At 66.4% G+C, this 20,885-nt stretch overlaps 1 protein-coding gene across 2 annotated transcripts in view; it reads left to right on the top strand.

Annotated features, from left to right (window-relative positions):
* The window catches only part of KCNT1 (potassium sodium-activated channel subfamily T member 1), a 58,946-nt gene that overhangs the window by 24,197 nt on the left and 13,864 nt on the right, over positions 1-20,885 (top strand). For both annotated transcript variants that reach the window (XM_027104318.1, XM_027104317.1), the window contains 18 exons: positions 3,918-3,997; positions 4,496-4,595; positions 8,102-8,158; positions 9,520-9,568; positions 9,648-9,707; positions 9,872-9,946; positions 10,013-10,096; positions 10,808-10,902; positions 11,821-12,001; positions 15,082-15,246; positions 15,511-15,647; positions 16,550-16,613; positions 16,732-16,840; positions 17,278-17,386; positions 18,158-18,307; positions 18,697-18,935; positions 19,197-19,431; positions 20,564-20,669. In XM_027104318.1, the coding sequence (XP_026960119.1) occupies positions 3,918-3,997; positions 4,496-4,595; positions 8,102-8,158; positions 9,520-9,568; positions 9,648-9,707; positions 9,872-9,946; positions 10,013-10,096; positions 10,808-10,902; positions 11,821-12,001; positions 15,082-15,246; positions 15,511-15,647; positions 16,550-16,613; positions 16,732-16,840; positions 17,278-17,386; positions 18,158-18,307; positions 18,697-18,935; positions 19,197-19,431; positions 20,564-20,669 (2,095 nt within the window). The remainder of the gene's footprint in view (positions 1-3,917; positions 3,998-4,495; positions 4,596-8,101; positions 8,159-9,519; positions 9,569-9,647; positions 9,708-9,871; positions 9,947-10,012; positions 10,097-10,807; positions 10,903-11,820; positions 12,002-15,081; positions 15,247-15,510; positions 15,648-16,549; positions 16,614-16,731; positions 16,841-17,277; positions 17,387-18,157; positions 18,308-18,696; positions 18,936-19,196; positions 19,432-20,563; positions 20,670-20,885) is intronic.

Raw genomic sequence — 20,885 nt, 5'->3', positions numbered from 1 at the left:
CCTCTGACCACTGGGTGACCTGAGGCAGCGTCCAGCCTGGGTGGGCCTCAGTTTCCATGTGTGTAGGGACGGGGCTGGCAGGACCCCTCCGAGAAGCCCTGTGGCCGGGCTTGGGGACATGGCCCTCCAGCTGCCCGGCCTGGACCGCCGTCCTCGCCAGCCTGAGAGCTGCTCACTCCATGGCGGATGGAAGGGAGCAGGGCTCAGGACTGTCCCGGGACAGGGAGTGGGTTTGGCCTGTCCAGTCCTCGGGGCTTATGGCCGAACCGCAGGGGGTACCCCAGGGACCGTCTGGGGCTGGGGCTCTCAGAAGCCTCGGGGCCCCGTGACCAGGCCTGCCCAGTGCCGCAGACCTTCCTGCACCCCGGGCAGCGGGCAGCAGGGGCCCCGCGGTGCGCCCAGGCCTCCCCGCCGGGCGTCCTGCCGAAGGAGCGGGTGAATGCATGCGAGCGGGTGCAGACGGAGTGGACCCCTTGTCTGCCCTCGCCCGGCTCTCGAGCTGTTTGCCGGGCCGTCGCCCTGTGAGCTCGTAGCCGGCTCCTGGCTCTGGACCCCCACGGAGCCCTCCCCCGCTCCCCAGAGCAGCTTCCTGTGGGCCTGGGCACCGGCTCCACCATGGGGCCGCCACAGGGCCTCAAGCCACAGCTGGTGGCCGGCAGCCATACACGTGGGTCTACGGCACGGGCCGTCTCTCCTGGGTGATGTGAGTGGTGGGTGTGGACCAAAGTCAGGCTCAGAGCAGGTCCAGCCCCGATCGCTCGCACCGAGCTGGTGGGCGCCGGGCCCCGGCCACGGGCGTGGCCGTCTCTCACTTCATCCTCTCTCTGAAAACCAACACCTACCTGGACTTTACGAGGGAGGACCTGAGGCACAGAGAGGACCGTGTTAACTTCTCCACGGTCGCGGCAGCCCTGCCAGTCTCCCTCAGGATGCCCGTGGCAGCCGCCCGGGCCCCAGGTGAGGCGGCCGAGGCTCAGACAGGCGGGGCCACAGGCAGGGGAGGGGCGGGGCTCTGCCAGGCCAGACGGTCCGTGACCCCGGCGTGGCCGCATCCCCCAGCAACTTGCGGAGCCAAGAGCACATCCTGCAGCTGAATCACACCCGTTGCACCCGCACTTCAGAGTAAATGGAAAGCTTGTAACTTACTTTCTGTGGTGGGAGAAGCGGGCAGCCACAGCTCGTGAAAAATTAAAAGCGGACGCGGCTCCGTGGATTTCCCCGGGCACCCAGGCTCGACCTCCCGGGGCCGAGTCTCCGCCGGGCTCCGCCGCCCCCCACCCCTTTCTCTCCTCCCGCGTGGAGAGCGCCCGGGGCCGGGGGGGGCCTGTGCAGATGGGTGTCCACAGCCGCCCGGGCAGGGGGCTGATGGGTTCCATGTCTGAGGCGTGACCAGTCCCGGGTGGCAGTCCTGACCCCTGGGCCTGGGTGGGGACTTGCGGGGGCCGCCGTGAGAGGCATGCGGGCTGGGGGCGTGGTGCACGGGGGGGGCAGGTCCCCGGGAGGCTGAGGAGGAAGGAGGGAGACTCGGCCACCAGCCACGCGCACCCGCCACGTGGGCCGAGCTGGACCTTGCTGGCCAGATGAGGGCCAGGAAGGGGGTACCCAAGTGGAGGGGCACAAGGGCTGGGGACCCCTCCTTGAGGCTTCTCTGTGCAGGGCAGGACGGTGGGGGAGTGTTCCCTCGGGACACGTGGGCACCGCCGAGGGGCGTCTGCCCCCTGACCTGGCCCAGGCCCAGCCGGGCTTGTCTGAGTTGCTCCTTCAGAGAGAAGGCATTTGACCAACTCCCCAGAGGGACCCTCGGATTCCCGCGACCCGGCTCTGGGTAGCACCTGCAGAGGAGGTTGGGGTTCAGGTCCAGTGGGGTGTGCTGGGGTGCAGTGTACAGTGGATGCGTTGGGGTACAGTAGGGTATCCTGGGGTGTAGTGTGCAGTGGGGTACACAGATATACTGGAGTACAGTGGGTGTACCAAGGTACAGTGTATGCTGAGATGTGCTGGGGTGCAGTGTACGCCGGGTGCACTGGGGTACAGTGGTGTGCACAGGGCTATACTGGGACATGAGGAGCGTGCTGAGCTGCTGTGTACAGTGGGTGTGCTAGGTGCAGTGGGGTACGCAGAGATATGCTGGGGTACAGTGGGTACACTAGGTGCAGTGGGGTACGCAGAGATGTGCTGGAGTACGGTGGGTATATTGGGATGTTGTGTGCAGTGGGGTGCGTTGGGTACAGTGTGCAGTGGGGTGTCCTGGGGTGCTGACCGCCCTGCACCAGGACCTGAGAGTGGGGAAGGGCCCACGCCACCAGCTCCTCCCCCTGGGCCCTTCTTGGGCCTTTGACCAGTGGGGGCCGCTGTGGTCAGGCCAGGGCCCCCGACCTGGCAAAGGTCAGGGAGGTGCTGGGGCTCTGCCCCAGTCCCCTCCCGTGGGCCCATCACCAGGGGAGGTCCAGATGGCTGCTGCCAACACCAAGTCTGTATCACACACTATGCCTAGAACAGGCTTGAGGAAACACTTCTTGGAGATGTTGGGGCAGCCAGCCGCAGGCAGAGCAGCGCCATTGAACTTTCAAGGTGACAGCGGCATGAATTTCTGCATCGATAGGAGCTGGAGCCTGGTCAGAGGGGGAGAACGATCACAGCCCTCCACCCTGGTGGACGACGACAGGGAGGTAGGGGTGGGGAGCAGGGACCTGGGCCAGCGTGCGCCTCACCTCTGCCTGTGGACCACTGTCCTGCATCCCATCTGCTCAACCGCCACCTCCTACATGCAGCCCTCCAGGGTGCCTCTGGGTAGCACTACTCTGCCTTCAGGGTGCTCAGTCCCTCTGCCTCCTGTGTCACGGTCTTCACACAGAGTGTGCCTGAGCAGCTGCCTCACCTGGACAGTCTTATCGCACCCACACAACATCCCTGAGGGTGGCGGGGCCGCCTCTACCTGACATCTGGGTGAGGGGAGGCACAGGGCATGGCATCTGGACCAGGCGTTTCCGGGCTCTTGGTGCCTCTGTCTGGTCAGGGGGTGAGGACTGGCCACAGTGATGCCCATGGGCTGCTTGTGGGGTCCTGACCTGCCAGTGGGGCAGATGCAGCTTGGAACGGAGGCCGTGTGGCAGATGCCAGGTGCTAACCCAGAGCAAGGCAGCCCTGCCCCAGGGCCCCCACCCGGCAAGGGGGAAGCGGGGCTGGACCATTCCCACCGCGGGAACCTGGCTACAGGGTCGTTGTCGTGCTGTCAACACTGGAGTTTCCGTTATGGTGGAACGTTAAGCCCTCGCCTAGCCAGCATGCCGGCCACAGCGGGCTCGCGGCCGAGGCGGGGGCAGCGGCCCGTGGCCTCCGGGTCCCACGTTACCCTAGTGACGAGACGGGCCATCCCCACTCCCTGCCTCCTCGTTCGACAGCAAAATCCTGCCAGTCCGTGTGGTCTGTTCCCAGGATGCTGGGAGCCCAGGTAGGGGCTCAGGGCATCTGGGGGTCATCCAGGGAGGGGGCCCACTGCCAGCCTGTTTGCCTCGACCATCCCGCGGGCTGCAGCAAGTCTCCAGGCTCAACCACCAGGGGCCTCCAGATAAAGCAGCTGACCATTGGCTTCTAGAACATTCTATACTAATGATATGGCATGTTTGGAGCCAAGGGCCACACAGGCCACATGTAATCCTCGTGGGCGCCGTGACAGCCCAGGCTGGGGGCCTGTGAGCATACGCCTCTGCGGGGCCTGGAGGTCCCTGGGCACTGAGAAGGCGGCAGCCGGTGGGCAGGTCCGCTGGGGGCACGTGGGGATGTGGCAACCAGGGCCTTCTGTCCGAGGTGGCAGCGCTGACCCTGGCTCTGGCAGCAGGGAGGGGCCCGCCGTGTGGGGGGCTTTGGGCTGGAGCCCCCGCTGGCCCCGGGCCCACTCCTTCCTGCCCACCCCCCAGGGTCCAGGTGGAGTTCTACGTCAACGAGAACACCTTCAAGGAGAGACTTAAGCTGTTCTTCATCAAAAACCAAAGATCCAGTGAGTGGGGCCTTCAGGGTGGGGGGCAGGGCGGTGGGAGTGCCCCTCACCTCCGGCCTGCACCACGTTCCACCCTGTGGGGACCCGCTGCCCCTGGCAGCCGGGTGGCACCGTCTCAGCCCCTTCACCCCGAGGGGCTCCCTGGCCCCTCCGTGTGGCCCCACCCTCCCGCTGTGGGTACCTTCCACCTGCATCCCAGCAGGAGCTTGGCCCCCTGGGATGCAAGATGGGGTGCGGAGGTGCCCGTGGGTCCTGGTCCGTCAGTCTGTCCATTGCTCCCCTCACCCCCCCCCCCCCCCCCGGTGACACCAGCCCCGGGAGCCCTCTGTACCACGTCCGTGAGGCGGGACAGGGTGAAGCCTCTCAGAGGCCGGCCCAGCAGAGCCACCCCGTCAGCGCTGGCGGGGCAGCCGGTGCGGAGGCCCAGGTGCAGAGGGCGGAGTGCGGGCTGGGACCCCGGCCCGTCCGGGAGCCCTGACCACCGTGCCGCCCCCACAGGCCTGAGGATCCGGCTGCTCAACTTCTCCCTGAAGCTGCTGACCTGCCTGCTCTACATTGTCCGCGTCCTGCTGGACGACCCGGCCCTGGGGATCGGATGGTGGGTGACCTGCGGGCCCGGGGCTGGGCCTTCCTGTGGGCCCTCTGCCGTTACAGAGGCCGATGGGGTCCGCACAGGGGTCCGTGCCCGGCGCCCTGTGCCCAGGGCCTTGGGGAGGCCTTCCTGCCCCCATGGGCCCCCACCCAGTGCCCCTCCCCACAGAGCCGTGGCCGGGGTGCCACCCTCAGGCTCCAGCTGGCCCGCCGGCTCAGCAGGGCAGAAGGGTGTCCTCGTCGTGGGCGACGGCTGCGTTTGCAGCCACACCCGCACCTGGACAGAGCTCTCCTTGGGGGTCTGGGATGCCCCCTCCCTGCTCGCCCAGGGGTGCGCGGGGGGGTTTCAGCGAGGGGCTCTGGGTCGCTCAGCAGCTCCTGCTGGGCAGGCAGGGGTGCCAGGCCTCGGTGGGGGGAGGTCGTGAGTCTCGCGGTGCAGGGCAGGGGTGTGCCTCTTTCTTGGGGCTCCACCCGGTTCCCCTTGCCCCTCCCGGCCCACCTCCCCATCTGCTCCGGGAGCCTCTCTGGACTCCCTCATACCCAGATGTGGGGTTCTGGGAGGTTCTGGAACGGTACTGCTTCCCTCTTTTGCTCTGTCTGGGGGTCTCCCCAGCTTTCTCTCCAGCCTCTGGTTGAGAGTTTCACCTCTGCTCTTGTGTTTTCTGATTTCTGAGAACGCGTCCTCTCCAAGCGTCGCTCCCCCTGCAGGCGCCCTGCCGTCAGCACTCGGGTTTGTCTGAACTGCTTTCCTTTCTTACAGTTCCCCCTTCTGCTCAGTCTCTGCTCCCCCGAGCTCACGCTGAAGGGACTTCCTCAAGCGTCTGGCCACTCACACTAAGGTTGGGCTCTCGGAGGCCGAGGGCCCTGTGGTCAGGGTGTGTGGCCAGTTGGTCACCACCGTCCCCTGGCTCTGCCTGGCTCCTCAGGGCAGATCCTTCCCCTCTTCCCTGCAGGGTAAGGCCTGGCCCCTGGGCTCCTGCCCGCTGAGCTGGGAAGGAGGCCGGGGTCAAAGTTCGCAGTGCAAGCTTGTAGTTACCTCCCCGCCACGTGCAGCGGGGCGGGTTCCCCAGGCCAGACCCTCACCCACTCCTGAGAACGGACCTCCTGTCTTCATCGGGAGTGCAGGAGGACAGATCCCACCGTGGTGGTTTGAGAAGGAAACCGGGGTTCTGACTCTCCAAGCACTTTCCTGGGTTCATCCCGCCTTCTCCCACTCCCAGAGGCGTCTGGGACATCCAGCTTTACGTCCCCACAGGGACCGGCTCTGTTGTATTCATTGCACAGCGCCTGGCACATGACGGGTGGGTGGGAGAGCGAATGGGTGGGTGAGGAGGCTGGTAGGTGTATGCGTGGGATGGATGGACAGGTGGGTGGATGGATGGAGGGATGAAAAGATGGATGGATAATGGATGAGTGGGTGGACGGATGAGTGGATAGAAGGAGGATGGATGGGTGGGTGGGTGGATAGAAAGGTGGATGGCGGATGAGAGGGTGTATGTGTGGATGATGTAAGGACGCTGGATGGATGGGTGGATAGATGGCGGGTGGATGGGTGGGTGGATAAATGAGTGGATAGAAGGTGGATGGTGGATGAGAGAAGGGTGTATGGGTGGGTGATGTAAGGATGGTGGATGGATGGATGGATGGATGTGTGGGTGGACGGATGGGAGGGTGGCTGGATGGGAGGGTGGCTGGCTGGCTGGATGGATGGATGGATGGATGGATGTGTGGGTGGCTGGATGGGAGGGTGGATGGATGGGAGGGTGGCTGGCTGGCTGGCTGGCTGGCTGGCTGGATGTGTGGGTGGCTGGATGGGAGGGTGGATGGATGTGTGGGTGGACGGATGGGAGGGTGGACGGATGGGAGGGTGGCTGGATGGGAGGGTGGCTGGATGGGAGGGTGGACGGATGGGAGGGTGGCTGGATGGGAGGGTGGCTGGATGGAGGGTGGCTGGATGGGAGGGTGGATGGATGGGAGGATGGTGGATGGATGGATGGATGGGGGGGTGGCTGGATGGAGGGTGGCTGGATGGAGCGTGGCTGGATGGAGCGTGGCTGGATGGGAGGGTGGCTGGATGGAGGGTGGCTGGATGGAGGGTGGCTGGATGGAGGGTGGCTGGATGGAGCGTGGCTGGATGGGAGGGTGGCTGGATGGAGGGTGGCTGGATGGAGGGTGGCTGGCTGGCTGGCTGGATGGGAGGGTGGCTGGATGGTGGGTGGCTGGATGGAGGGTGGCTGGATGGAGGGTGGCTGGATGGATGGATGGGAGGGTGGACGGATGGGAGGGTGGCTGGATGGGAGGCTGGCTGGCTGGGAGGGTGGCTGGATGGAGGGTGGCTGGCTGGCTGGCTGGATGGATGGATGGATGGGAGGGTGACTGGATGGATGGATGGATGTGTGGGTGGCTGGATGGGAGGGTGGACGGATGTGTGGGTGGACGGATGGGAGGGTGGCTGGATGGGAGGGTGGCTGGATGGGAGGGTGGACGGATGGGAGGGGGGCTGGATGGATGTGTGGGTGGATGGATGTGTGGGTGGCTGGATGGGAGGGTGGCTGGATGGGAGGGTGGATGGATGGATGGAGGGTGGCTGGATGGAGGGTGGCTGGCTGGCTGGATGTGTGGGTGGACGGATGGGAGGGTGGCTGGATGGGAGGGTGGCTGGCTGGCTGGCTGGATGGATGGATGTGTGGGTGGCTGGATGGAGGGTGGCTGGATGGAGGGCGGCTGGATGGAGGGTGGCTGGATGGATGGATGTGTGGGTGGCTGGATGGAGGGCGGCTGGATGGAGGGCGGCTGGATGGAGGGCGGCTGGATGGAGGGCGCCTGGCGGCCGCTGTGCGCACTGAGTTTGCAACGACAGGCTCAGGCTTAGGAGGAACTGCGTCAGTTGAGAGAAAAGAAGGAGGGAGCTGCCCGTCACCATGGGGCTCTGTGAGAGCGAGGTCCTGTTGGCCAGTGACCCTGGCTTTACTTGTAATCTGGGGCAGAACTAGCACGTCTGCCAGGCCCCGCCACCCTCCCAGTGGGCATCCAGGTGGCGTGGGGAGGCTCGTCCTCGGGAGTGACTCAGGGACCTGCGTCTCGGAGCCGGCACCACGGGGCAGGAGCTCGGCTCTTCTGCGTGTCTCGCGCACATCGCCCGGCCTTGTTTCGGCAGCTCTGGCCTCCGGGAGGCCCTGAGTGCTGCAGGATCCGTCGCTGGCCACGCGCAGCCCTTTCTCTGCTGGCAGCCCGGGTGGAATCCCCACTCCCTCCTGGGCTCACCTCTTGTGTTCTCCTCACCCGGCCTGCCCCTCAGCCGTTAGAGAGCCTCCAGGAGCGTCTGCAGGGTGCGAGCAGCTGCCTGTCCCCCAAGTGTTAGAATACAGACGCCTGAGTTGTGGGGGCCTGGCCCTGGTTGGGGAGAGTGTGCCCCCCATACGCCCTAGGCCCATGGCAACCCTGGGAAGGGTCTGGTCCCTTCGGGGGCGGTGCTGGGAGGGGCCGTGGCCGGCCAGCTCCGTCTCTCCACAGCTGGGGCTGCCCGAAGCAGAATTACACCTTCAACGAGTCGTCCTCCGAGATCAATTGGTGAGTTTGCCACCCAGCTCCCACTCAGAGGCCCAGGGCCGGGTCGGGTGGACAGAGGGTGACACTGCCCAGCCCCCCAGGATAGATGCCCAGCCGCAGCCCGTGACCCTCCTGGGACCCCCAGGCCCTGGCCAGGCAGTGGGCAGTGGCGGGATGGCCCCTCAGCGTACAGCCCCTGAGGCCCGGGAGCAATCTAAGAGTGACAGCAGGGGTCACCAGCAGCCGGCCTGGCCCAGCCCTCACGGACCGTGGGTGGGAGGAGAGATGCAGTGAGGACCTGCCGGAGGGTCAATCGCTGCCTCTGCAACTCACGGCCCTTTAGCCAAAGAGAGCAGGCGCCCAGTCAGGCAGGGGGAAGTGACGCCAGAGCGGCGGGGGCGCCCGGCCCACAGGTCAGGACGTGTCCCAGGGCCTTGGCCGCCTTCTTGATGGAAGCTTCTCCCTTCCAGCCTCCCCAAACCCAGAGCCCCCCTTTGGCCTTAGCCTGCACCTACGCCCCTCCCCTGGCACCCCCGGCCCAGCCTCGCAGAGCGGTCCTGGTACTTGGCAGTAGCAGGACCCAATGTACCAGACCCTGAGCACTGTGTCCCCAGCTCCGCAGCTTCTCCCGCTCTGGCCTGGTCGCCCTGTCCCTGGAAGGCACGCACAGCTGGGGTGGAAGGGACATGCCAGCCCCTCCCTTCACACCCGGCCCTGGAAGCCTCTCCTTTCTGGGCCTGTGCCTCGGAGTGGCGGCCAGGGCAGCTCCTGAGCCCGGGCCCAGCTCTCGTCCAAACAGCCCTGAAGGCCCGGGGATTTCAGAGTCTGTGTCCCTCGGCCGAGGAAACAACAGCCCAACGCCTCCACTGCGGCGGGGGCCCTCCCACCCCACAGGGGCCCACGGGGGTCAGGGCCTTGGCCGTCTGGGGTCTGGCTCTGCACTGAGCACGGCCACCCGACCCCTCCTGCTGGTCTCGCCCCAGCCTTTGTCCCGGGGCTGCGTCTGGGCAGGGACACCCCCACCCAAGTCACTCTCCTCCCCTGCTGGGTTATGGATGAGGACCTGAGGTCGGAAACCGGGGAGCGTGATGGCCAGCACCCCTGCCCCTGCGGGGACGGGCATAGGAGCCTGTCCCCGGGAGCCCAGATGAGAAGGGGACGCCACCTGGGCCAGCTGCGGACTCTGAGCCCACGGCCCGTCCCCAGGGCAGCCCGCTTAGGCCCTGGCCTCACAGGCCCCGCCCTGGGGCCCCCTTTCCCCGGGCACCTCCCCTTCCCTCCTGCCCTCGGCCCCTCCGAGGGCAAGGCTGCTGCCCTCCGTCCAGCTCAAGCAGCAGCCTGCGGTCAGTAGAGGCCCAGGGCTCACCTCCCTCTCTCCCCAGGGCCCCCATCCTGTGGGTGGAGAGGAAGACGGCTCTGTGGGCCACTCAGGTGAGTGGAGGCAGCACGGCTCTGGGGGGCCCTGCCTGCCCCGGCCCCGCTCAGAGGCTCCGGCCCCTCCCCGCCCCAGGTCACCGTGGCCGCTGTCAGCTTCCTGGAGACCATGCTCCTCACTTACCTCAGCTACAAAGTAAGTGCCCCCAGGCCTGGCCCTGCCCTCCCCCCGCACCCCTCCCCCCCCCCCGCCCCCCCCCCCCCCCCCCGCACCCCTCCCCACGCCCCTCCCCCCTACACCCCTCCCCCCGCACCCCTCCCCGCCCACCTGCTCTGAAGCCCACCCGCCTGGCTCCCCAGGGCAACATCTGGGAGCAGATCTTCCGTGTGGCCTTCGTCCTGGAGATGATCAACACGCTGCCCTTCATCATCACGGTGGGTGAGCCGCCAGCTGGGGAAGGGGCCGCCGAGCCCGCGCCCCCTGACCCGTCTCCTCCGCAGATATTCTGGCCACCACTGCGGAACCTGTTCATCCCGGTGTTTCTGAACTGCTGGCTGGCCAAGCACGCCCTGGAGAACATGATTGTGAGCCGCGGGCCGGGCAGCTCTGGGCAGGGTGGGCTCCCCCCTGCCCCGCCCCTCCCCTCCCGCTTCACCTCTGCGAGGCCCCCAGGACCCCAGGGCACAGCTCGCCATGCCCTGGCCCTGTGGGGAGCTGGCCAGCTTCCTTTGGTGCCCAGGAGGCCGGGCTGACCGGTGGACAGACGTGTCTCTGTCACCACGAGATGCCCTCACACCTCCTTCCTGACCAGCCGGAGCCCCAGCCCTGATGCCCCGGGAGAGTCCCCCAGGCCTGTCCCTGCCCCTGGAATCGTGGCTGGAGGAGGGAGAGGGTGAAAGTGCACGTGAGCGCAGGCGCGGCCCCGAGACACGGGCCACGGCAGACCCTGTGCTGAGGTCTGAGCGAGGCCCCTGTCGGCAGGCGGCGCAACGACTGTTTTCTCCCAGGGTGCCCCTCCCCAGCCCAGGCTCCCTCGGCTCACCTCCATCCCCATTGCAAAGTGAGGTGACGGCGCTGAGGTCACGGCCTCTGGCCTGCGCCCCGGGTCCTCCCCTGGCATGGCAGAGGCTGGACGGGGAGGCCGAGCGCTGAGGTCAGGTGGAGCCGCCCCCCCCCCCACCGTTCATTCATTCTCGTGCATCTGGGACATACGGGGCGGGGGTTGGGGGGGGTGGGGGTGGGCCCTGGGCTCCGACCAGTCCCTGCTCTGCCCCTGATAGCGCCACTTCCCGCAGAACGACTTCCACCGAGCCATCCTGCGCACCCAGTCGGCCATGTTCAACCAGGTCCTCATCCTCTTCTGCACCCTGTTGTGCCTGGTCTTCACGGGGTGAGTCCCTGCCAGGCGGCCGCGTCGCCCGGCCCTCACGTCCGAGAAGCCGGGGTGGAGGACCGGAGGCAGCTCGGAGCCCCGGTTCCTAGGCCAGAGCTGCCGAGTCCAGCTCCTCTGGGGCCCAGAGAGACGTGGTGGAGGAGGGCACTGGCTGGGGGGACGGGGGGGACCCTCGGCTCGAGGTCCAGCCGAGAATAAGGTCTGGGAGCAGCCTGGGGGCTGGAGCGGAGAGCACGCCCCCCCGCACGTGCCTGTGCCCTGGGCGAGGACACGGGCAGGTCCCAAGGCCGTGTGCCTCCCACCTCCCCTCCCCCATGCCCCCCGACACACGCAGACGCACACTCCAGCGGAGTGGGGCGGGGTGTCCGCGGGGCAGGAAGCGCCGGGGTGGTCCAGCCTGCCCCCTCCCCGCAGCCAGCGCGTCCACCCTGGGGAGGGCCCCAGCACCGCTGTGTGCCGCGCCATGGTGTATGTGGGGACGGGCCACGGGGCCATGGCGGGGGAAGGACTGTCCAGCTCTAGCTGGGCGGGGGGGCTGGGCGTGCCCCGCGCCGTCTGACCTCCTGGGGGAGGATGAGTTCCGAGGTGGGTGGCAGGTAGGGGCTCGCAGCCTGGGCGGCCCCGTCCACCTCCTCTGACCCCAGGCCCACGCTGAACCCACGCAACGCTGTGTCCGCGCTCCTGTCCAATTTTCCAGGGGCCTCAAAGGCGCCTCGGGGCAGGAAAGGAAAGCCCGGGGGTATGCGCTGGGTGTGCCAGCCCTGCAGGCCAGGGTCGGGAAGCGCAGAGCGGGACCCGGGCCCAGGCTGGGGCGCCGTGTCGGCGACAGCTGACGTGCTGTCGCGGGCAGGCCCGGCCTCGCCCCAGGCGCCAGGCCGGCCGAGGCCCTGCCACCACCCCCATCCCCGGTTCCAGGACCTGCGGCATCCAGCACCTGGAGCGCGCGGGCGGCAACCTGTCCCTGCTGACGTCCTTCTACTTCTGCATCGTCACCTTCTCCACCGTGGGCTACGGAGACGTGACGCCCAAGATCTGGCCGTCCCAGCTGCTGGTGGCCATCATGATCTGCGTGGCCCTCGTGGTGCTCCCGCTGCAGGTGTGAGCCCTGCCCGGCGGGGCCGAGAGGGGCGAGGAGGGGCGCCAGTCCTGGGAGGGGCCGCAAGGCTGAGACCCCTACGGGGACACGTGGGGCCTGCCGGGGCCTCCTGGGGGCCTGTGGCTAGTGAGGCCCGCAGCCGTCAGGACAGTGGGGGGGGGCGTGCTCAGACGGCTCCCCCGGGTCCCGTGCGGAGTGTGGAGCACGGGGGGCTGCCAGGGTGTCCCGCGGGCTGGGCATCAGGAGTCCTTAGCCGGTGCAGCGGCAGCAGCTGTCTGTCAGGACCCCGTGGGGCACAGCTGCTTCCCTGTTGCCTGTCAGCAAGGCCAGTCTGCCGGCTGAGCCACCCGTGTTTAGATACGACGGGTAGAGGCCTGGAGAGGGGCCGGTGGCTGCAGGCACCCCCAGCCCTCCAGAGGGCAGGAGAAGGCCCAGGGGAGGGATCAGGATGGATTGGGGGAAGCCAGACCCCACGGGGGACACTCAGGATTTGGAGGGACGGGGCAAGGGAGGTGCCTGTGGCTGCAACGGGGGCCAGTCCACCCCCGGGGTCCTCTGCTGACCCTGAGCTCAACTCCCCACCCCCGCCCCGCGGCTCGGAGCCCCCAGCCCCAGCCGACAACCCCCCTTCCCTGCTTTCCCCCTGGTCCGGAGCACAGCCCACCCCCTCCAGGAAGGCCAGCTGCATGCGAGGGACACCCGTGGGCCGAGAGCCCTAACAGAGGTCTCGCCCCCATCCCCGCGCTCGCCGGAACTTGCCTTCCTGGACCTGGTTCAGCAGTGGCCTCCTCCCTGGCCTCCACCTGAAGCCCCGTCCTCCCCCCATTCCCCCCCACCCCCGGCAGGGCCCCCTCAGGCCACAGAGCACCTCAAGGTGGGCCGTCCACTTTCCCAGGGCCCTGGCTGCTTATAGAATCCATGTTCACGTTTTATTATATTTTCATACAATCATATTTTTTAAATCGTATTTTTAATATTTTAGATATCTAAATTTATATGTTAATTACTTTTTGTTATAAGTTCAGTTGCATTTTTAGTTATATAGTTATGAACATCATTATTTGTTTTATGTTTTTAATTCTAATTAATCATATTTCTTTAAGTTTAAATTATATCTTTACGTTACTACCCGGAACTTTTTCAAGCCTGGCAAGTCTGTCCCACTCAGGAGCTACCTCAGGAGAGAGAGGGGACGATCTCCCCTCCCCGGTTGTGGGGCTGTTGTGGGGCAGGTTGTGGGGCTGGGGGCTGTCCCCCGTGTGTGTGCCCCCCGTGAGTGCACAGAGGGGTCGTGTGTGGTTTCAAGTAAACGGTGCCAGGTAAGCTGGCTCCCGCCCCCTGGCATCCTGGACGCCTCCGCAAGGCTGTGCCCTTGTCCCACGGCTGCGGAGCTTCTGTTCCTGCGGTGCTCTGGCCCCCACGCTCCTGGCGGGTGCAGGGGCCGCTCAGAGCTGGTGTTTACATCCCATCACCCAGGCCAGGCTGGTGCCCAAGCCCCAAGGAGAGGGAGGCCGCAGGGCCCGGCATCGGAGGCACACACCATCCTCCAGGGCTAGTGGAAGGTCAGGACCCGCGAGACTGACTAATCTGTTGTCAGTGATGGAAAGGGACGGTCTCAGTTACTGTCCTTCGTTCTTTCTTTAACTACGTTCACCAGTTAGCGCCCTTAGAGACGGTGACAGCGGAATGCCCACCTGTAGATGTTCCTTGCAGAGTAACAGTGACGACAGCTGAAAGCATCCTCCCCGCTCAGGGCTGAGTTTCACACATCAGCGCGGTGCTTCCTGTAGCTGCCGGAACAGAGCACCCCACAAATGGGGGGGTGGGGGCTTAAACAACAGAAATTTACTCTCTCACAGGCCAGAGCCAGAGTCTGAGACCGAGGTGTCAGCAGGGCTGGTCCTGGAGGCTTGAGGGGAGGCTCTGCTTCCGCGTCTCCAGCTTCTGGTGGCGCCATGGTCCTTGGCGCCCTGGGGCTTGTGGCCGCCTCCCTCTCAGCTCTGCCTCCGTCTCCACGTGGCTTATTCCTGCACCTCTGTGTCCTCTCGTTACGGGACACCGGCCACTGGAGGTAGGGCCCACCTTAATCCAGTCTGACCTCATCTTAACTCGTTACATCCTCAAAGACCCTATTTCCAAATAAGGTCACGTTCGGAGGGCCACCCCTGTGACATGGGAGGCTTGAATCCAGGTGTCTGCCGTCAGAGCCCCAGTCCTGCACAGGCCTCAGGGATCACCCTGGGGTCTCCGGCCCTTCCCACTAGGGCCCAGTCCTGTGCTTCAAGGCCACAGGGCCTTGTCACTGGAGCCTAGTAGGTGCTCAATAAATTCAATGAGCTGATCTCCCCTTAGCAAGATACAGCGCGTCACCCAGAGCAGGTGAGAACCAGAGGGTGTGGCTGCTGCCATTCATTTAAAATTGTGTGGAAAAAAAATGAACGACCTCAGTGCTTTCACGGGGTCTGGCTGTCACCCAGACGGGATGTCAGACAGTAGCGGCAGGTCCTGGGCAGGTCAGCACCCCGGTCGGCTCCGTGGAGCCTGGAGTCCCCTCACCGCCAGCCCACCTTTATAGATGTGTCACTGTCCTACTTACAAAGGGCTCTCAACACCCAAAGCTCACAGCCAGGAGGTGTGGGCCAGGGTGGACGGCACCCCCAGACGGCAGCCTCCAATCAGCCACACCCTTGACCTGGGCTCAGAACCGTGGTACTCAAAGTCCTCCTTCCATGCCGGGCACCTGGGTCCCTCATTCTAGGCCTGAGGCTTTTCTCAGACACGTTTCCAGGTTTCTCCAAAACGTGTCTCAGGTGCTGACGGAGACCCAAGGGGCTCAGTTACCTGCATGCTCGGAGCGTATACTTCGGCACCCACTAACGGTCGCTTGGCCTCCTGGGGCTGGGAGCTGGACCTGCCACGTCTCTCACTACCCCACACACTGGCGGGACCGTCCACTCTGCCCCCACCTGGCCCCTTGAGCGACCTGTGCCGCAAACTTTGCCTGTGGTCTTCCGAGACGTGGTCGGGACGCAGCTCCCGGAGCCCCAGGCCTCCTGGAGTTCACACGCTCTTACCTGCAGTTTGAGGAGCTCGTCTACCTGTGGATGGAGCGGCAGAAGTCGGGGGGCAACTACAGCCGCCACCGGGCCCAGACGGAGAAGCACGTGATCCTGTGTGTCAGTTCCCTCAAGATCGACCTGCTCATGGACTTTCTGAATGAGTTCTACGCCCACCCCCGGCTGCAGGTGAGGCCCCGCCCACGGCCCCACCCCACCCCAGTGCCCCCTGAGCTCCCTGGGCCTGGGTTTCCCTGCCTGTGCAGTGGAGCCCCGGTGGTCTCCCACACTGTGGGGGTGGGTCTGTGGGGTCCTGCCTTTCCCTCCTGCCAGATGCACCATCACAGAGAAGGCTGGGGCTCCTGAGAGGCGACTGGTGTGGAAACACTAGGAAGGAGGGTGGGCTGGAGCCGAGCAAGCCTGCCAGCAGGGCTGACGCCCTCCTACCTGCAGGACTACTACGTCGTCATCCTGTGCCCCACCGAGATGGACATCCAGGTGCGCAGGGTCCTGCAGATCCCCCTGTGGTCCCAGCGGGTCATCTATCTCCAGGGCTCCGCGCTCAAGGACCAGGACCTCATGCGGGCCAAGTGAGCGCCGGCGGGGGTGAGGGTGCGGTACCGCGCCGGCCGCACGGGCAGGCCAGGGAGGGGCCCTCAGGCAGGCAGCAGCTCCCTCTCTGTGCCTGTCACCCACCCGGGCGGGCCAGGCCCCCCGCTGACCCCGGCAGAGCCGCCTGGGCGAGCCCACCAGCCTCCTCCCACCTGCCCGGCTGTTCATCTGGGGGCCTGGGGGCAGCTGCCGCTCTGAGTCAGGTGGGAAGCCGAGGCTGTGGGCAGGTTTTCTCCTGAAGACGAGGTGACAGGGTGACTTGAGGTAAGGAGGCTGAGTTGTGAATGGAACTTTCCAGAATCTGCTGCAGCACACAGACACCCCGGAGGCTCCCCCGTCACCCGTCAGGATTTTATTCCAGAGCCTGACGTAACCTTCGAGGTGAAATGTGGGTTGTGTGGAGGCCAAGGAAGCAGGAGGCCCGGCAGCCGGGGCCCCCCCCCACGCCTACCTTCTGAGCCTCGGGCCCCACAGGCTCGCCCAGGAATCAAGGCCCCAGACAGGGACAAGTTGGGGTGCCAGGTGACGGGGTGGGAGCCGCCAGGCCCCCCAGCCCTGGGGCGTGGACAGTGTCTCAGCCACCCTTTGTGCAGCCAGGGGCTCTGGGGGCATGAGGGGAGCAGAACGGGTCATCCACAGGCCTCGGGCAGCCTGTCCCGGGAGAGGACAGGCCAGCGGGCAGGGTCCAGCCTCTCTGCCACCAAGTGGGCCCTTCATTCCGTGCCCCAGCCCCACCCCGGGTCAGCAGGGGCCCATCCTCAGCCCATCCAGGGCTCCTCAGAGCGAGCTGGGGTCTCAACAAGGCCCAGCTCTTCCCCTGACGGCCGAGACGGGAGCACCACGGACGGCCCTGGTGGTGCTCAGACCCGGTGCTTTGCAGGATGGACAACGGGGAGGCCTGCTTTATCCTCAGCAGCCGGAACGAGGTGGACCGCACCGCAGCGGTGAGCGCCCCCACCACCTGCTCGCAGGCCCCGGGGGAGGGGGGGGGGCGCCTGGGGGCAGAGCCCCTCCCCCAGGCTGCTGCTGCCCGTCAGCACCGACGTGGCCTCCCTGCCTCAGGACCACCAGACCATTCTGCGCGCCTGGGCTGTGAAGGACTTTGCCCCCAACTGCCCTCTCTACGTCCAGATCCTCAAGCCGGAGAACAAGTTTCACGTCAAGTTTGCAGGTATGTTTGGCCCGGAGGGGGGCGCCTGTGTGCTCACGGGCGAGCGTGTGGGGTGCGGGATAGAGGCAGAGCCCATGCAGGTTCTGCACCTGGGCCTGGGGGCCAGGGCGGGCAGAAGCAGTGTCTGACGAGCACCTCTGTGGGCGTGCCCGAGCTGAGCGCCTGTGCCGACCCCTGGAGGGCACAGGCGAGAAGGCCTGTGCTGGACACCTGGGGGACCAATGAACAGGCCCCCCCACCCCGGCCCCAGCCCTGGAGCTCTCGGTCAAGCCCGGAGACAAGCACAGGAGAACCGAGACAATGAACCGGCTCCCAGGGGCAGGGCGGCTGGATGGCGCTGAGCAGGGCGGGGAGGGGTTCTGGGGGGGTGCTGGGCAAGGGGGCGTGTGCCGTGGGGCAGCAAGAGCCTGTGGTGGCCCTGGCGCTCCTGCCCGCAGAGCACGTGGTGTGTGAGGAGGAATGCAAGTACGCCATGCTGGCCCTGAGCTGCATCTGCCCGGCCACGCCCACCCTCATCACGCTGCTGGTGCACACGTCCCGAGGCCAGTGAGTGCTGCCCGCAGGGCCGCGCGGCCAGCGAGACGGGGGGCTGCTGGGGGAGCGGGAGGCGTTGAGGAGACCTGTGATGGGAGGGGCCGAGGCCCGGGGAAACGACCGCCGTGGACCCAGCTGAGGAAGCGGTCGGTGCCTCGCCGAGCGAGGGGTTGCAGCTGGGGGCGGCCTGGGGGCTGCTGGGAATTGCAGGCGGGGCCCGCCGCGGAGCAGAGGGCCGTAGCGGGGGCAGCAGGAGAGCCCTGGGATCTAGGCACAGTGACGGGGTCTGGCGGGGCTTGGTTTGTAAGAGAAGACGCGTTTGGTGTTGGGCACCTGGGCTGGGGTCCCAGGCAGAGCCTGAGGCGAGGGGCTGCCCTGGGACAGAGGAGGGGCACCATCTTCTCTCTGGGAAAAACAGGCTGGGGTGTGGGGGGCCCCGACGGGTGGCCTCGGCTCCTTGTGGGGCCTGGGCGGCCCTGGGGGAGGGACCAGGCAGGGGAAGAGGACGTGGCCCGGGGTTCCTGGGAGGACACAGGCCGCAGAGGCCAGTCTTGACTCTGAAATATTTTGACACTCCTAAAAATCAGACCATTGTGTTTACAGCTTTTTAAAACTGGCCAAGGACCCATCAGGCCACCCAGGTCTAGTCTCAGCCAGACGGGGAGGGGCTGGGGTCAGGGGTCACGCTGGCTTCCACCCACACCGGCAGAAGCCACATTTGGGGGGCACCATAGCCCAGCTGGGCGGGGGCGGCCGTGGGGTGACACCCTCCCCACGCCCCAGGGAAGGCCAGGACTCACCGGAGCAGTGGCAGCGCATGTACGGACGCTGCTCGGGCAACGAGGTCTACCACATCCGCATGGGGGACAGCAAGTTCTTCCGCGAGTACGAGGGCAAGAGCTTCACCTACGCTGCCTTCCATGCGCACAAGAAGTACGTCCCCCAACCCGGTCCACGCCAGGGTGGGAGGAGTGCGGGGCGGGGTCCGGAGGTTGAAATGGGCGTGGCCCGTGCCCGCTGCAGGGTGGACCAGCGGGGCCTCAGGGTCAGACGTCACGCCCATTCAGCCGTGAGACCCGCACGGGGTCTCTCTCTCTCTCTCTCTCTCTCTCTCTCTCTCTCGCTCCCTCCCTCCCTCGCTCCCTCCCTCCCTCCTCCCTCTCTCTCTCTCCCCCCCCCACCCCGAGGCTGCCCTCGGTGGGTCTTTGCGTCGAGTGGGAAGGCATCCCGACACCCGTGAGCGGAGGGCTGCACCGTCAGCCCCCAAGGAGCCCAGGAGGGGCAGCTTTGGGCCCCATCAAGCCCCCGCCCTGTCCGCTCAGGTACGGCGTGTGTCTCATCGGCCTGAAGCGGGAGGAGAGTAAGAGTATCCTGCTGAACCCGGGGCCCCGGCACATCCTGGCCGCCTCCGACACCTGCTTCTACATCAACATCACCAAGGAGGAGAACTCGGCCTTCATCTTCAAGCAGGAGGAAAAGCAGAAGAAGAAAGGCTTCGCGGGGCAGGGGCTGTACGAGGGGTCGTCCCGCCTGCCCGTGCACAGCATCATCGCCTCCATGGGTGAGGCCGAGTCCAGCTCCCGGCGGGGCGGGAGGGGCGGGCGGGGGACCCACCCAGGAGACCCAGGTGCTCAGGCCCGCAGCGTAACCCTGGGCAAGTCCCGCCTCTCTGGCCTCAGTTTGCACATCTGTCCCGCGCCCGGGTGAGACCGCCCTGCGTCAAGGGTCACTGGGAGCCTCTGTCCACCACCACTCCGGGAACCCCTGTCCCCGGGACAGACAGGGGAGGGACTTCCAGCCAAGTTCAGCCGCTCTGTTCCAGGGACAGTGGCCATGGACCTCCAGAACACGGAGTGCCAGCCAGCACAGAGCGGCGGAGGCAGTGGGGGCAGCAAGCTGGCACTCCCCACGGAGAACGGCTCGGGCAGCCGGCGGCCCAGCATCGCACCCGTGCTGGAGGTGGCCGACAGCTCGACCCTGCTGCCCTGCGACCTGCTGAGTGACCAGTCGGAGGACGAGACGACACCGTCAGACGAGGAGGGGCTGTCTGTGGTGGAGTGAGTGCCGCCGGGGCTGAAGGGGGAACAGAAGGCTTCCACGGGAGAGGGGAGGGGCAGCATGTGAGTACCTGGCGCCCAGGAAGAGGTGGGCCAGCGGCGCCGGTCCTGGGTCTGCCCCACGCTCTGAACAAGGCTTCCAAACGGCTTCCCTGGAGACCTTGTTTGGCAAGTGGAATCTTCTGGGGACCCAGCTCGTGGACAGGAAGGCCAGGCAGTGCCCGCCCTCACCCCTCGTCCTCCCCTATCACAACCTGAGCGGCCAGGCCTCAGTGCCACGGCCCGCTTGGCAGGGTGGCTGCCTTCTGAGCGTGGTCTGCAGAGGCCACAGACAGGGGAGCCCGGGGTGAGATGCCGTCCGGGCGTGGAGGCCACTGGCCCATCCTGAGCCGTCATGCTGCCCTGGGTTTGGGCCCAGGTCTTCCTCTGAGATTATGAGACAGAAGAGACCCCATTGTGTCCCCAGGTCTTGGCCACTTGGCCTCGTCCAGGACAGACAGGCGGTGCCTGACCCCAGGGCCACGGCCAGCTGCCGGCCTGCACGGCCAATGCTTCCCAGCCGGGCTGTCACTGCAGACCCTCTCTGCTCCTGCCTTTGCCCCGTGGTGGAGTAAACGGGCTTTAAACACAGGCTGCCGGGGACCGGCTCTGAGATTGGGGGGCCTGGCAGGGCCCCTGCACACCTGGGGCAGGTGGCGGGCTGGCCTCGGACGCCACGTCCCTTAAGCCAACCGGAGGTGGAGCGGGAGGCCAGCCCCTCTTCAGGCGGCCTGGGGGGACAACCACGGCAGGGTAACCACTGCATGTGTGTGCGCGGGGCGCCGTGGGGACGGCGGGGGGAGTACAGCCTGTGGGGCGACCAGCCTGGCCCAGGGGAGCCAGTGGAGCGGGGACCACGGGCCAGCGTCTGCCCCGGCGTTGGGGTGCTGGGGGCGCCAGGGGGTGATGGGCCGTCAGAGCCCCTTAAGGTTCTTTCGTGGCCTGTGTAAGCTCGTGTGTGTGTGTGCGTGTACGTGCGTGCGTTGCATGCAATCTTACCTGGCCCAGTCAGGAATGCAGGGGTCTGGCACCCCACCCCCATGTGGCAGCCTAGGGCCCGAGGCCAGGCTGAGGCTCCTCTCTCTCCCCCCAGGTACGTGAAGGGCTACCCCCCCAACTCGCCCTACATTGGCAGCTCCCCTACCCTGTGCCACCTCCTGCCCGTGAAAGCCCCCTTCTGCTGCCTGCGGCTGGACAAGGTAGGTCACGGCAAAGTTGGGGAAGTGGCAAGGACGTGCCGAGGACGTCCTGGACCCTGTCTGCCCTCCCCGACGTCTGTGTCTGTTGTAGAGGCGTGTTCTCTCCCTCCTGTATCCACATGCGCTTGCTGAAGCGAGGGTGCCCCTCTCGTAACCACCGTCCACTCACCACAACCGGCCTGGCCTGCAGCCCACACCCCACTGGCCCTGGTTGTC

Source organism: Aethalodelphis obliquidens, unplaced genomic scaffold (genome assembly GCF_003676395.1).
Source record: "Aethalodelphis obliquidens isolate GAN/ISIS:26980383/991018 unplaced genomic scaffold, ASM367639v1 scaffold7, whole genome shotgun sequence".
In the NCBI taxonomy this organism is placed as follows: Eukaryota; Metazoa; Chordata; class Mammalia; order Artiodactyla; family Delphinidae; genus Aethalodelphis; species Aethalodelphis obliquidens.
The sequence above is the reverse complement of the archived record's forward strand: the minus strand, read 5'-3'. Positions and strand labels throughout refer to the sequence as shown.